Source organism: Bacillus rossius, chromosome 2 (assembly GCF_032445375.1).
Source record: "Bacillus rossius redtenbacheri isolate Brsri chromosome 2, Brsri_v3, whole genome shotgun sequence".
Lineage (NCBI taxonomy): Eukaryota > Metazoa > Arthropoda > Insecta > Phasmatodea > Bacillidae > Bacillus > Bacillus rossius.
This window is the reverse complement of record NC_086331.1, coordinates 25,855,263-25,872,674: the sequence shown is the minus strand read 5'-3', so window position 1 is coordinate 25,872,674 and position 17,412 is coordinate 25,855,263. Positions and strand designations below refer to the sequence as shown.

At 36.8% G+C, this 17,412-nt stretch overlaps 1 protein-coding gene across 1 annotated transcript in view; it reads left to right on the top strand.

Moving 5' to 3' along the window:
• The window catches only part of LOC134528864 (anoctamin-4), a 207,979-nt gene that overhangs the window by 27,555 nt on the left and 163,012 nt on the right, over positions 1-17,412 (top strand). The window contains exon 4 of the mRNA XM_063362531.1: positions 5,587-5,769. Within this exon, the coding sequence (XP_063218601.1) occupies positions 5,587-5,769 (183 nt within the window). The remainder of the gene's footprint in view (positions 1-5,586; positions 5,770-17,412) is intronic.

Here is a 17,412-nt window from a genome sequence, read left to right as displayed (position 1 = left end):
TTAACCATCAAAATATTGATAAGAATAATCAGGAGCACACGGAGAAAACCACCATAATATTGACATGGATAATCAAATGCACTCGGAGAAATCCACAACTCGTTTTCATTGATATCATAAAATTACAGGGAAAAAAAATATTTAATAAAAATAAATAATAAAAATTAACAAAAATACATAAATAGATTCTGCTAGCTTGTGAACATCTCGTTGGCGGTGCTGCCTTTTCGTTGTCGATGCTTCCAAATGAGCTGACTTTTCGTGGGCGGTGCTGCATTTTCGTTGTCGGTGCTTCCAAATGTGCTACCTTTTCGATGGCGGTGCTGCCTTTTCGTTGTCGGTGCTTCCAAATGTGCTGCCTTTTCGATGACGGTGCTGATTTTCGTTGTCGGTTCTTCCAAATGTGCTGTATTTTCGTTGGCGGTGCTGCCTTTTCGTTATCGGTGCTTCCAAATGAGCTGCCTTTTCGTTGGCGGTGCTGCCTTTTCGTTGTCGGTGCTTCCAAATGTGCTGCCTTTTCGATGACGGTGCTGCCTTTTCGTTGTCGGTGCTGCCTTTTCGTTGTCGGTGTTTCCAAATGTGCTTCATTTTCGATGACGGTGCTTCCTTTTCGTTGTCGGTGCTTCCAAATATGCTGCCTTTTCGTTGTTGGTGCTTCCTTTTTGTTGTCTGCGCGTAGTACAAAATGTAGTGACTGAATATTTACTAGTTCAAAACCTCTTGGTGTTAATAAAATATTTTTCAAGGTCACTTGGTCTTTTAATATGTATACAAAATGTCACGATGGACTAACTGAATATAATTAGCTAACGACGAAGAAGGTCATGCAGACCTGAAATGACTATCCTATACGTCTGATATTGACATGACTCGGTCTCATGGACTGAAGACAATTGGTCTGTATGTGTGGCTGTGTACATGAACGGGTTATAGGTTATTCAGCTTATTGAAAAATTAGACCTTCATGTTAGGGTAATCGGCACTGTATTAATTCGTTGGTCAGGTATGTTGACTTGAGTTGTTTTTCGTAGAGTCAATGATTAATAAACTCCGCGAAAGGTAACGGAAAACAGAATATAAAATTTATTTAATAATTAGTTACAACTGTCACTGGTCAAGAATCGAACCGTGGACAGGAATCCATCGATTCAATTAGTAAACTAATAATTGATTTTTTCGGAGACTTTTGGAATTTCTCCCGCATTTCTAGCTAAATAATTACATGATTTCAAGATGGTGCCCAAATTTCAAGATGTCGGGCACCTCAGTAATATTAAATGATTACTGCACTGTAGCAGGTTATAATAAAACTAGCATGATGATAAGATCAGTACACACAAGATGGTGTCCTCCAGCAGACGAAAACATGATGGTGGTAATGATTACTAGCAGGTGGTAGCTCCTGGTAGCAAGTACTGAACATAAAATGACGGATCCATGATGGACATCAAAGTTAAAGTCAAAGATCAAGTTCAAGGTCAAATTTCAAGGTCAAGGTCAAAGTTCAAGATCAAGGTAAAAGTTCAAGGTCAAGGTAAAAGTTCAAGGTCAAGGTAAAAGTTCAAGGTCAAGGTAAAAGTTCAAGGTCAAGATCAAAGTTCAAGGTTAATGTCAAAGTTCAAGGTCAAATTTCAAGGTCAAGGTCAAATTTCTAAGTCAAGGTCAAAGTTCAATGGTAACAGTTGAGGTTACTTGTATGGTGAACAGAAAATTATACTAGCAAGACACCAGCACACTCTAGCAGACTAAAACAATATGGCGGCCTCCATCAGACGAAGACAAGATGTCTGACATAACGTCATACCAGATGACGATATATACCTTGGTATTGGCAGTAGGTCAGTCTGTAGGTGGCTTCTGTGGAGGAAGGATCTGATGTTTTTTTTTTGCCCTCACCGGTTTCAAACCTAGGACGGGAATCGATATAATAAATCGGTATTCTAATAAGTTATTTTTTTGATGAATTTTAGGAATTTTTCCCGATTTTATAACATAAAAATTACGGATTTCCAAGATGGCATCTAAATTTCAAGATTGCTGACGTAACGAAACATGCAACATTAATAGGATCCAATATGACGGACGTAACATAAAGTGTAACGATGACATCGTACTCAACCAAGATGGTGGGTGAAACGAAACATGCAACATGTATACAATCCAAGATGGCGACCGTAACGATAAGTGCAACCTTGGTTTTTAAGATTTTCATTATTTAATTCTATTATTTAATTTTTTTAAATTATTTTTATAATTTTTCTCGATTTTCTAGCATAAAAATTGCGGATTTTAAATATTGCGGGCGTAACGTAAATTGTAACTGTGACGTCATAAACCAAGATGGCGGTCATGGAATCCTAATTCCTAAAGAAAAGTCTTATCGGAGGCTGTAGACATGGATGCTTAAGCCTATATCAGGAATTTTGTGGTTTCTAAGGCAAACCGACTGTTGTGGTTTTTCGAAATCTTAATTTTTCCTTCGCAACGGGAATTTTTCCCTCGAAAACGGGAAAATTTTCCTCAAAACGTGAATTTTTGAGTCATTTTGGAGGAATTTTGAGGATTTTTTGAGTCCAAAATGGCCGCAGTGACGTCACAATCCAAGATGGCGGACCCCGATACCAAAACCAGCGCCTGGCGCCTGTGCCAGTATGCCCTATTACATACTACTCACAGTGTAGGTCAGCGGTAACAAAAGGTATTCCTCGGAACCCTGGTGTCAGTGAGTCAGGGCCAACGTTGTATAAAGCAGGCACAATTATCGTCAAGTTGCTTTCTTTGTAGGATTTGGGGTTCCACCAAAAGAAAATATGATCATAAGGTTTTCTGGCCGAAAAAAATTGGGAACCGCTGGTGTAGTTACTTTGTCCTCACCGCCCTCAGTAGGCGGCAGAGTTCTGGTGCCTGGGAACATCTTAGGTGAGTTCCGTGAGTCAGGGCTAACGTCATATAAAGCTGGCACATTTATCGTCAAATTGCTTTCTTTGAAGGAGTTGGGGTTCTGCCAAAAGAAAAGATGATCATAAGGTTTTCTGGCCGAAAAAAAATTGGGAACCGTTGGTATAGGTACTTTGTCCTCACCACCCTCAGTAGGCGGCAGAGTCTGGTGCTTGGGAACACCTGAGGTGCCCACCCAGCAGGACGGACGGAAGAATGTCACCACGTCCTCCTCTTGACCCATCTCGAAGGAAGGATGGACATCCACCCGGTCCAGGCCCGATACAGGCGTGTGTAGTAGGATGTCGCGGTCCACCGACCAGCGAACAAGGCGTCGAAGGCGCCCCTACAGTCTCTACAGCGGTCTATATTCCTCACCAGTATGGTGACACTACACACCACGAGTCTTCGGTGCCAATACATATTGCTAACGTAAATCTCCTCCAACTAACAACTTCTTTTTTTGACGTGCTAACAGTAACATATATGTGTGGACACGATTCTTTCTTATTTTAAAAATAAAATACTTAACTTACGATATATTAATAATTAACTTAATAATAACATGTAAATTTAACAATAACAGTAAAAATCAATTTTAATTGTTTTTCTTTTAATTTCTTTAATTAAAATATTAGCTTAATATACCATAATCAACTAAGGAAACGTATGCGAAGAAGGTAGCATACTTAGGTAACTATACTGGGGAGTAGTAAACTATTCAGCATTGTTTGCTACTGCTATTTATAGAAGATACAAAAATTAATATAAGTAGTATATATAAATCTAAACTTCCTATCATCGGGAATACACGATCCAAGGTGAGTCTAGTTTCAGATAAGGTACGTGGATGTTTTTTTTATTATTCCTGTCAATATTTTAACTGTGTATGAGACCCCTAACATTATTATCCAGCCAACACGTAATATGTACACCAATACCAATTATTCACCTCAGTAAACGAACGACAAACAACACATTAGCCTTAAAATACATATATGTTATGAATACAATTAAACACTCTATTATCGTTTATTATACAAACTTAGACATTTAACAGTATTTTCAATTGCTACCAATTAAAGAATTTAATCAAAACAATATTAAGTTATCTGTGCAAACACTGTTTATGTTGATCGCCGGATCATAGGTACGCCTAAATGAGCAATAATTATTGTCAAACAATCGGTATGACTGATAGGTACACACCTAGTAATTAGAGAATTCCGCTCAACACACTATTTCACAGCAATCAGCTCACATAGGCTGCGTAAAATCGGCGCATGTGATATCTATAATCATACACAAGTTTCCACCACTGAAGAAGCTCTTCAGCCGAAGCATATGATCTCTCGCGAAGCATTACATCAAAACATGGAGATTATAAATTTAACTTTTCTTATCAACTGATTGTAATATTGCGTGTCTCTGTACGCCTTCTACTGCTTGCGTGTTGATATCTCGTACTATAGGTGATTTATATTCTGGTAGGCTGGCGATGTTATACCGTCCAAAGATTTTATCGGTATTTATATCGGTGAGCGTGTAACAGTTTTCTTGTGTCATCTCGACGATCTTAAATGGTCTATCATACAACAGGAACAATTTCTTAGCAATGTGCTCCCACTTTTTCTAATGTTAGTGGTAATCTAAAGTACTAAGTCGCATATTCGAAAGTGGCGCTTTCGCGATTCTGGCTTGCGCTTCTTGCGAATTTCCGCTTCACGTACCAATCTTGCTTTAACTAGCCTTTCTACCTCTCTTCATATGGGAAGATTATAGTCATAATTCGGGTCGTCATGCGTCATGTTTGGGTATATAGGCGAGTGGGTTCGTTTCACGGACATTCGTTACGATAGAACTGACTGTCCGACGTCGCTGCTTCACTGGTTATCCACGGCGCAGTACGCCCTTGAACTTGTTGAGGTTAAAAATTAATTGCAGCAGGGTTGATTGGCTGTTGCCTCTTAAAGTACCCTTCCGTTGTCGGCGTTGAATTTGTGATGAAGAATGTAGGTGAAGATAGCTTGAGAAAGCTGCCTGCGGCATCTTGACCTGAGGTTCCCTGAAGTTACACCTCGCACACAACTGGGGATTTGTGTTGCGGCAATCGATCTCCAGACATTTCTAACAGCGGGCTGGTTTGCTGACCATTCGTTTGTTTCTCTCTTTGCTCGCTGAATTAGTCTTTCGATATGGGAGGGCCATGAAGCCGGTTGGGCAGACTGTCCCTGGTCTCCATGTGTAGTATTTCTCTCATTGATTCGCTCTCTCTTAGTCCTTGACGGCCATCCTTGCGGGCGGTTTTCCTGTATAGCTGGGATCCTCTGGAGTAAAATTTGTCGTACAACTTCCCTCTGATCTATCCCTTCTTTGCATGTAACCATGGCGTCGGTTGACTTTCCTCACTCCATGACAGAGTATGCACTGGAATTCTGGCTATTTCTGTTTTGCCAGTGACTGTGTACTGGGATGTGAGAGTTTCCCTGGTAATGCCCGTGCTTCTCGAAGTCGTCTCGAGAAGTGTTTGTCACTCGAACCTATATGTCACGGAGATTCTGTTGTAAGGGGACAGCAAGTTTTTGTTCGACATTGTTTTGGTGTTGTCCCTCCTGTACTTGTGCTTTATGTTGTCTATGGCCTGCGCAGCCCCGCGATGCGGAGACCCTGCTGTTCCGGGACAGCAAGCGCTGGATCGACATGGTGCTGGTGTTCGAGGACGACGGCGACGGAGACCTCTCGCCCGCCGGCGCCATCCTCCGTGCGCGCCGCAAGGTGTTCGAGGAGAGTCTGCTGAAGGAGGGCTTGGAGCTCGAGTCCGAGGACAAAGAGGTGTGTGCCCACGCGTCGCGCGTTTCAGGCCAAGTTCGTAAACTTCGCAAGAAATGCAAGAATGATAAAGGAAACTAGTGACATTTTCAGATATCTAGCCTTTTATAAAGACTCGAAACAAGCATCAGCCAACGCTCTACTTCTTGCATTTCAACTTGCGTATTTCCCCTTCCATGAAGTGTTCAGAAAACTTTTAAAGAATCAGGCAATGTGTATAGAAGACCACAGTACTATACTTATCGTATACATTACCTATTCACTTGTTAAAACTTCACAAAGTGAAGACACTTTATAATTAAACGGCCATCTATTTCTCATGTTTTCATAACTAACATGAATTTAAAACAAAATTTTAAGCTGTATGGTTGGTAACGCCTTGCTTTACTCGATAAATGGCTGTGTTTTTTTGTATAAATTGCATGTTTTCCATCTTTGCATTTCTTGCGTAGTTTATTAACTCAGCCTTAGTACTGCGCGATTAACCTAGAATACACACACACCTAGAGTTAATACGCCCAAATTTCTTAATTTAGATATTTTTGAAGTTAAACATTCTTTCCAATTTCTTTACAGCAGAGTATTTCGAGGCGATGACTTATCAGGGCCAAACGTAATGTAGGGGAGATTGAGGCAATGGCAGACACTTAAAGGAAAAATAATACCACAAACTCACTTTTCGTTTGTTTTTCTTGAAACTGTTACCAATTATTTGTATATCATTATTTTATGATTAATAATATTTTCAAATCGTTTTCTTAATAATTTTAGGTTTTAGTAAAGGTTAAGTGGAACCATGTAAAGTACGGAATTGCCCCGAAGTTCGGGGCAATTCCGTACACGTTTCGGGGCAGTTCCGTACATAATTTTACATAGTGAAACAAACTATATTTGACAATGAACTAAAACTAAAATATTTCACTGCCTTTGTCAAATGTCACAAAAAAAGTTATCAGCTGTATCTGAGTCACTGCAAGCTGCATGGATCCAACCAGAACAAGAAACACATCTGAGCCATAGCTTTCTGTCGTGTCCAAACTCGCCACAGATGAGGCAGATGTCATTAGCTGATCCAACAGTCTTCTCTCTTGATACTGCTGTAGAGGTAGCAAAGCTGAAGGGTTCGACATCATCCATTTCGTTGTCATCCTAAAAGTTAAAATTATCATTTCCATTATCTTCATCAGACAAACTGAAATAAATATTTATACCGCATCATTTTTATTAATCTTCCCAGGATCAACTTTTGGTACAGAAAGGCATTTGGAATTTGTTTTTCGAAATCTGCTTTGTCCTTTCTGTTTCATTTTTTTAGGCGTACGTGTAAAAACTGTAGAGTGTTGCTTTCTTGAATGTGGTTTAGTTGTATTAGGTTGTGGAACAGGAGAAAATTTTTAAAAAGGTACATGGTTTAACTTCTGTGTTGCTTGATTTTCACTGGCACTATGCAAAGAAGAACTGGTTGTAGACATGGTATGGTAAGAAGAAGACGGCTGGGGTTCAACACTTGGGTTGTTTTGTAGTACAGCTACTACTTTAGTCCCCTCTTGATTGTTTGGTTCCTGTGCGGCCTCTTCATCGATGACATGTACTTAGTTTAGACTCTTTAGGTAACGGTGCAAATTAATATACTGTGAACCTTTCTGCATCTAGTGGGAAAATTCCTGTATTTTTGAAACCAGAAATACTCTTTTCCATGCTGGCAGTCCTAATGTAGGCTTTGTCGAATATAGATGCAATGTCATAAGGTGTTATTTTTGCAAAGGGGTTGGCTTTCATGTAGGAATCACACTCACGACCAAATGCTGTCTTTAAACTACTATAAAAAGTTAGGTCAAGTGGTTGTAAGCGGTGTGAAGTATGTGGAGAGATTGTGACAACCACAATGTGATTTTCTTTTTGCATTTGTTATAAGCAGCAAGAGTAGTGTGGGTAGTGTGGTTGTCTCTTTTGTAGGTTTTGATTAGGAAATAAAATGATTAAACCATACCAGAAACAATTCTTCATTGATCCATCAATTTTACTACACTGGTATACAGCATCTACTGGTCCATCTTTTTTCAACAGTGGACTCAATCTCTGCCTGGGGAAAATAAACATAGGAGGTATGAAGGACCCAGCAGCACTCATAGCACAGCATACAGTGACATTTTTTCCTCACTCCCAACTAGTGGCTGAACCAACTTGTTTTGACCCCTTAGGACCAAGGATTTTCCCCGGTTTCTGAATCGTTGAGATACCAGTTTCATCATAATTGTAGAATTGTAATGGTACAAATACGTGTTTTTCCATAACAGATTCAAGATTCTCATAAAAGTGTTTTACTTCAATTCAATTAAATCCAGAAATTCTGCTTAGCCTGGTAGCCTCTGGTTTCCTAATGCTAACTGTAGGATTTCTCTTAAGGAATCCCTGTAGCCAATCCCCGCCAGACATTTTAGTCTCCATATTAAGCTTGTGTTTAATACTGTTCGCCTCAGCATATTCAAATACAAGTCTTCTTAGCTCAATTGCAGAAAGTCTATAAAAAACCTTGGCTAAACACAATACCTGCTGTTTTATTTCTGCTCCTGTTCTTTGCTGAAAGTAAGTTTATTCCCTAGCTGTGCTGCGCTTAAATTTTTAGTTTTTATTCTGTCCAAGAGAGTAATAACAGGTATTCTATACTTCCGGGTGGTTTCTCGAAGCTTCTTCCCATCTTCGGTAACAGCCTGAATTGCTGCCTCCATTGCTGTAGAGGTCCATTTCGCTTTTTGCGTCAACCGTGGTCTATTTCTCACCATCTAAAAATAACATATATTATAAGCCTTTGGGTTGGATTGCATTTTGGGGTTAGGCCGTACACTTTGTACGGCATTGTCCGGAGTCAACTTAAATTCAATATGACATAGCATAACCAAACACACGAAAACAAGCATTACCAATACCTAATATTAATGCTAAAAATACAAGGATTACGATGAAAGTGTTAAAAGTATTGTATATATTATAGAATCGCACTTACCTCTTAAGTAGTCAACAGCAAAAATTAGAAGGAAACCATCAAAAAACTAAAAAGAATATTGACGAAAACAACAGACGCTAACTATCGCTCAGCTTTCACTGCAGAAGAGTTTAGCACGGCTTCCACTAGGTAGCAGCACGAACCGGAGCGCTCTAGTGGCTTAATAGACAACTAAAATCGCCTGTATGGCATTACCTCAATGTACGGCAATATCTACCCCACTCTCCCCTACAACGCTCGATGGTGGGGTAGGGGGACCATGAATAAAGTAAATATTAAATTAGAAAGTTACAATTATGAATCTCCAGTGTAAACCTCCACTGGGTACTTTTTTGTTTAGTTTTATCATTCAAGTAAATTATTTAATTATTGTTTTTGGTCGTTCCAAATGATTTTTTAAGTGTTAACTTTCAATAATTGAAATTATAACGTGCTACATGGTGACCAATCATTAGAGACCCAGAAAATTCGTGGGTTCATTTCGTGTTATGCCAAAATTCAAATAATTATACCTTAATGCCGCTTCTGTCATTGGTTCACTGTTAATCTGGAGGACTAAGGGCCAATTAGAGACCCTCACTCATAGAAGTGTCGAATCACAGGCCACCCAATCAAGACGACTCACAAGTCAGCAGCCAATGAACAGTTGGCATTTGCCGAGTGTGTAGAGGATATTGGAGTCTATCCTGGAGGTCATTGAACCCGCGAATTTTCCGGGTCTCTACCAATCATATATTTAACACACACATATACATCCTTGGTCCAGCCGAAAGGTGGTTTGAGTTTGAAAAATGCTGTAAAACAATTCCAAGCCTTCCTAGAAGTTGGATTCAGAAGTTACACGAACGTGATTTTTTTTTATGTTTAACTGAGGTTGTGTGCGTTTCAGGCTACCCTTTCGTGCTTTGCATGGTAATCCTGCTGCTTACTTTTCACTGCATTTTGCAATGTATTATACATTTTCACGATTCCAGAGGTAACCTAACCCATCCAAAATTTTATTTTACTTATCAGATCACCTAGGACGAGCGAAAACCTACTGTTCTGAAGGGGAAAAAAAGACATGTTTTGGAGAATTTAAATGCTTTAATAACGTTTTTAATTGTTGCTATTTCCGAATACCTACTTAAATAACCCTTTAGCCTAAAGTATCCTGGAGGATGTCAGCCTTTTACGTTGACCTTCCGAATAGTTTCAAGGATCCTTAGGTCGTGTTTATAAACCACGCAAGAAACACACTAACCAAAACGCAAGAAGTTCAGCAACCATATTTTAGAGTACCTGTTTATAAACTGTACGCAAGACGCAGTAACGCAACGCAATTATTGTTCAACTGCCAACTTTCTTGCGTTTTAGCTTGCGTTTTTGACGGTTATATTGGAAGTGAAGTGTTCCATAAACTTTTAAGGGTGTATAACCCGTTCCAGTTTCCAGGTCATTATTTTGTATTTGCGTTCCACACGGTTGAACTTGCCGACTTTTTAAGTGGATGAACGTTCACAGGATGAATATCTATAATAATATTTTGCATAATTAGCTGGCAAAGTTGCATTTTTAACGTTTTGGTCTAGTATGGATAAGAAGAATGAACTGTAGTATAAAATTGGAACTTTTTAGGTTTAAAATCAATTTTACTGGCTGCTATGTGATATTTTTTTAATTTATTTTAGAAAATTATTTAATTTTACCTGGCTTTTTAAAATCAACAGATTTTTTTTATTTTTAAAGCTAAATAAAATGAAATAAACTGTCTGAAAGAATTTTAAACCAAACCACATAGTAGCCAGCAGTATTGCATTTAAACCCCAAAAAATTTCAGTTAGCTATTTATTCCAATTGGTTTTCCTTATCCATTCAGCACAAAAATCTCAAAAATTCAATTTTGTCAGAAAATTGTGCAATAAGTATGCACTGCATATATATGCATATATATATTTCATTTTGTTGAAGTTCGACCACTAAAAAAGTCTAGAAGTTTAACCGTGTTAAACGTAAATAAAAAATTATGACCTGGAACAGGACATACACCCTTAAAGACGCACACGTATAGAAGGCCCCGATATTGCTTTCATTATTAACATGATGTTTTCACTTGTTAAACTTTAGCACAGTAGAAGAAAAGAACACTTTTGGATCATACCATAGATACATTTCATAAGTTTTCATGACAAACACAAATTAACAAAATATTCCTGGTGAATAAATTGGTTTTCGAGTGTTTTACAATTTCAAGTTGTCCGGTTGGTGACATATTGCGACTTGCGTGCTTATAAACCACAGTGATTTTCTTTCATTCAGTATGTTTGTGTAATTGCGTCGTTGCATTCCCGGGCTTACAGAACCACCGATGCAGCCTTTCGTGACAGCACGAGTCGCACCCGTCCTTAATGCATCCACGGGGCTTTTGAGTGGTTCGTGCACGAAAAGTTGGTTTGACTCCACATCGCAGCGTGAGTTTCGAGATACAAACACGAAGGCAAGCCGCGCAACCGCCCAGGACCCCTCGCGGACTTATTTTGTTTTCATTTTCCTTGTTTTTCAAGTTTTCTGTGAAGAATAATGGAAATTAATGGGAAAAGGAACAACTAAATTGTAACTAGCATGTAATTTAAAGTGCTGGTCAATATATTTCGATTTCAATAAAGGATTTTCATTACAGTATATCCTATTAGATAAAGAAACTTACAAATATTTCTCTGTCTATTACGATTTTAAGAGTTTTATCGTTAGTATTTAAAAAAAAAACTAACCCAAATATAATTTATTAGGATAGAATGTCTACATTTCTTAAGATAAATGAGCAAAATCATAATAGAAATTTAAGGTCTAGTTTGGCTTAAAATAGTTGTTTCAAAGAGTTTAATTTCAAAATTTGCCAGGGTGGAGATCTCGAACGTCCTTTCCTCTGGGGGCTGTTCGTTCCCCTCTGCACACATCTTGGCCCCTCGAAAGTAAATGCCCCAGGGACCCGCAGAGTGTAGGATCGCCACTGCACGAAGGTTGTATTTGAACTCGCCGAGCTGTAGTTTTGTTGTTCAGGGCGGGTTCTGAGATCTTTCAACGAGTTTTGTTACAGGGATAGGTACACGAGTAAAGTACAGCATGTCCATAAAATAATGTCCAAGTTTCAATGGTACATTATAAAAGTTTCATTTATAATTTATACTATTTGAAGGTAAACTAACCTAGTTCTTCTTACAAATGTTCAATATGTGCACCGTTAGTTATACTGCAATAGACTTTTCAATTCTGTGTCTCAACTCTGGTAGATCATTATGTAGCGGCGGAACGTAGACACGATCTTTTATAAAGCCCCAAAAGAAAAAAAAATCGCTTGGCGTTATGTCTGGTGAACGTGGAGGTCAGCGAAAAAGAGCTCTGTTGTCGCGAGTGTTATTACCAGTCCAACGGCCACGGACTTCGACGTTCATCCATTCTCGTACACAGAGATTCCAAAAAGGAGGGCTCCATTCTTGCCAAATAAAGTTTACAGGTTCACCCTCTACTAATTGGTGTTCCGTTATTTGGTAAAGCTAGATACGCACCCTTTTTTTTTTTTTTGGTTGCTTTAATTATTAGTGGGGACTTGGTTTAATTCTTTTCTCATTGGAGGCTGGGACGCTAACCAGGCCGGTCGCCCGCCGCACTTTCCCTCGAGGGAAATCCCTTTCCCACGCTGTCTCGGCAGTGTCTTCAGGTTTCTCCCGCCTGCGCTCTCGCACAGGGATGTCATTTCTTTCTCCTGCGGCTCCGGCGCGTCCCGGCAACTCGCCACGGGCGGCCCTGCGGGCTGATTACGAACACCATCGACGACTAGCGTTATTCTTCACGCGGTAACGAAACACGTATCGCATTTGGTGATTACGACCCACCTTGCGATATGCGTTTCGTTATTTTCCACGGTAACGCTAACCTGCGATACGAATCCATGACGTCAGAGGACAAGCAACAATTGAACAATTAATATGTTCGTCGAACAGACTATTTTGTAAGTGAATCATGAATACTTAGTGTTACTGAGAACAAAATAATCTTTTTTAATGCACTAATTTCTTAAATAAAGTATTTAAAGCTTTTTTGCTGCCTTTTTCGTAGAAGTTTAAATTAAAAATGCAGTTAAAGATTTCGCATCGTCATTGTGGCTAACTGCGTCTTGCCATGTAAACATAAACATCGAACGAGAAGCATGTTTAAACTTCAATAGAATGAAAATGAGGCCACTCTACAGGTTACAAAATTAAAGGAACAACTAATTACCACGAACACGTGTCTGTTTTTATTTTACCTATTATTGATATGATATGAAGAATGGAATTTAACAAATATTTAGTCAAGTTTGGTGTGCTTGTGTAAAATCATAACCTTATACTTCAAAGTTATACATATATGTGGTTATTAGCATACCTAATAAAAACAACACTTTTTAACATATTTCCAGCGGTGAGCTTTCTAGTTTATGTAATCTAATCAGTTAAAATTTTATAAATATATTTTAATACTCATGTGCTTTCGTGGATTTTATATACAAGTTTTTTGAAACAATGTTTCCAAGATATTAGTACCATTCGTAAATAAAAATAATTTTGCTAATATTTATATCATAGGTCACTCAAACATTTTTTACTCCCTTCGTACACCTGGTAAAGTTTAATTACAGTAAATTATTTAAATTTGTGGTTTTCTTGATTAGAGTGCACGCCGCTATTAAAGAGGACACTGTGTTGAATATTTGTGTTCTAAGTTAAAATAAGCCTTAGAGTGGCACTGGTAAAGTTACTGCTGCCCAACAGAAATCATGGTGTGGTTTATTAAGAGCCACAGAGAGTTTGCAGCCAATTTTCCTTCAAATAATGAATGTGAAGCTTGCATGTATCTGTGGATTTAACTGGCAAAGAGGCTTAACAAACGTTTAGGGACATTAAAAACCATTACCATTGGCAAAATATTAGTTTTCTTATTATTTTTTTCTTTAGTGAATATAGCATTACAATTTTTATGTAAGCAGCAGCCTTCAATTACAATGGAGAAGATATGGGCTACTTTTTGTATTTTCATTTTTTGAAGTCTGTTTTAAACTCTTCAGTGTGTTAGGTTGCATATTCTAAGGATAAAATTAGGCCCATTATGTTTCAATTTAAAAAGATTGACATTTTAAACAGTTATTATGGAACAGTTCTTGAAAATTTTCAGTGTAAGAACAGTATTTTTTTTATAATCTGAGGATATGAAAGTTCATTGCTATGTTTTTTTAATTGCTGTTTAATTTAATCTCACCAATGATTTAAACAAGTGAAACTAAGTACTGAGTAATTAGAGTAAGTACTGAGTAAGTACTGAGTAAACAACTTTGTTTTCAAGATGGCATTCAAGTTGGTTAATGATCCAACATGTATGTAAATTATTAATATGCTGCAATTATTTTAAAAACTGTCTTGAAATATTCAATAATTTTAATTCTCCGCCCCCCCTTTTTCCCATTAAGATAAATTAATAGATTACTTTTTCTCAGCAAGTTTAGAAATTGATGGTTTAATATGTAAAATAATATTCAGTTTGAACAATTTCTGATGTACATGCATACCAATTATTTAATCCATTTTTTTTTAATTCAGTAATGAATCAACATGATATATGCTGTAATAAAAAGAGAAGCTTAAGCAATAGCTGCTAAGATAACAGCTGGCAATATTATCCAAGTTATATTTCTGAGCAGCCTTGACCAGAGAATTATCCAAATCTTCGGTACAGCATCATCATTGGGAATGATGTAGATTCTAGAAGGTGGTTTTGTCCCTCAACCTCTGGTAGACATTATATTGTGGTAGTCATGCATTTTGTTTATCCTATACTTTTCCAAATATTTATTTGAAAATTAAATATATATATTTTTTTCAATACTGGTATGCTTCCAATTTGGTTTGAGATTGGTGTAGTGGGTTTAAAATAAGAGTGGTGAAAATTAAGTAGTTAAGATACCTGAAAGTTGACAGAGAGAAATTGGAGGTGTGCTACATTTAAAATGAAACACAAAAAAATGACTTGCATGAACATGGAAGTGTTAATAGTTCATATTAAAAAAAATTAAAATTGAAGTTTTTCTACTCAGAAGTGTATGCAGAATTTTGTTATGAGGGAGGAAGGGGGATGGGGAGGAGGAAAGTGGTATAGAACCACTTAGCCTGCTGTTGGCTTTATTTTTTTTTGGGGGGGGGATATAGATTTTTCTTTTAGGATTTTGGGGGAGGCATATATTCCTCTTGCCCCTACATATACCCCTGGTAGGTTCATTATTAAAACAAGACCTCTTACAATCCTTGTGTTTTTATAAGATAGCCAAGAAACCTAAGAGTTTTTTTATGCATATTTGTTATAATAGCCATCAGTCACAATCAGTTACATATTAATTTACTGTATTAGTCTTTTATTTAAGTTAAATTTTACTTAATATAGTTAAATAATCTGTTCAAAGGCTTCATCACATATTTTAAGAAACATTTGATTTGATCTCTAAATACTAGCTCAAAAATTGCTTATTTTAATATTCACACACATCCAAGCACAGATTTAATGGTTATTGGTTATTCTGATGATAAATAGAAAGATAAGAACAGTGAGTGATGATAACAATTCATAAGATGCAGAGTGTTGACTGGGGAGGTGCAAGGAATGGAGCTGTACCAAACTTTATCGCAACATGAATCATACTAAGTCAATATTTGTTTCTGAATTATCTAACTAAATGCAATGTGTGCCATTTAATTTGTTTGTACTTGTATCGGTCTCAATAAACATACCTACATTGATTCTAAACTTACAATAATAAAAATTAGTTCAAAATATTTTTTTTATATTCATCTACATGAAACAATGTCTATACTGTATACAAATGGGTTCACTGGCAACAACTAGCAGTTGTACCTGCTGGAACTTGCATTGATAGTCAGCTAGCCTAATGAAATTCTTCCATGTTATATCTTGTTTACACACAAAAAAAAAGTAAAGAATGGTTATATACAAGCATTGTGAAATCTTTGACTGGAAAAACCTTGATAATACTTTTAGTCAGCATACTTTATAGAATGTGTGCTTTGTTATTAGCACCTCCTTTATTATAACTCTGCCTCTATAATACCTAGTGTAACCTATACAATTCATACTGGTAATGATTAATAGTACAATTTAAAAATAATAAAAAAAAAGAGCAGCATTCAAGAAAGATAGCTGGCAGCTGATAAACAACATTCAAGAAAGACAGCTGGCAGCTGATGAGAAGCATTGGGAATATGTGCTTCTGAAATGGTAACAAGCAATTTGATTAAAAATGCATCAAAGAACTTAAAGAAAATTTAAAAGGCATGCTGGAAGCATGTGCTAAAATTGCCAATTATGAGAAAATATTGTGTTAAGAAATCATTTTTTGTATCCTTACAGACATGTGCATTGATTTTTTTTATTGGACAGGCTATTAATAGTTAATATTAATAATTGTTTAATTATAACCATCCATGGAAATAATTGAACTATTAAATAATACACTCTTTGTAAATATTTTTCGTTTAAAACCAAAACAAAGTCTGAAATTGCAAAATTTTTAAATAAAAAACCTGTAAACATGAAGCAGCACATGTATGTATGAGATTTACTTTAAATAACAACCTATCATTAAATGATTCATAGTATCTATTTTTTACACACAAAAAAAACAATGGTTCAAAAAAGCCACTGCCAACTCTCTCAGGACAATGAGATCATCTGCTGAAACCAGAAAACAAAAAGTTAACATGTGTTTAATATAATATCCAAGTTATACTCAAAAGTAACATGGAAATGAGTGAACACTATTTTCATTTCACAATTTCTTTAATAAATGCAACAAACTTGATAACAAAGTATTTATTAAATTGCATAGCTTGTTTCTTCATGTTTCTTCATTTTCTAAGGTTTTCCAACTGCTATGAGGGTGCAATCTGGCAATTCGAAGGGATTTTGATGGTTTCTTAACAATCTTCTCTGCCTTCTCCTCCAGTTCGATATTTAGCAGAAAGGCAGCAAAGGCCATTGTGTAGAACCTGAAATATTTTCAAACATTAACTACATTAGTGTAATATAGTTTGGTAGGCTACTAATTGTTAACAAGAGGGCCTGATTAATAGAAATAATTTTTAATATGGTATTATTGAGCTAATATTCCTCGATGTAATGCATAACTGCATTCATTTTTCTTTAATTTCTAAAAACAATTTTAACTTTTTGACTTCTTTTCCAACAATTCTCCATGAGTGTGTTGTAATTCTTCAAGCAGTTAAACTAGAAATATGCCATTTTAATAGCTTGTTAGGTTAGGTAAATCAAAAAATTTAATACATGAGAATGATTGGTTGGCTTAAGTAAGCTACATTAAAAATACTGTGTGATTTTGTGAACTGTTTCTTAAGTTATGTTACCAACAAAAATAATAGGTATAAACTGTAGTGTGGTTGGTTAGGTTAGAGTTAGCTGTGTTACAATATATAATTCTTAAAAACTGTTAAAATGAGTTCACAGTATATTTAATATAACTACCATAACCTAATAAACTGTCTACACTACTTTCAAGTATTTGTAGTTAACCTAATCAAACCAGCCATTCCCACCATTAAGTT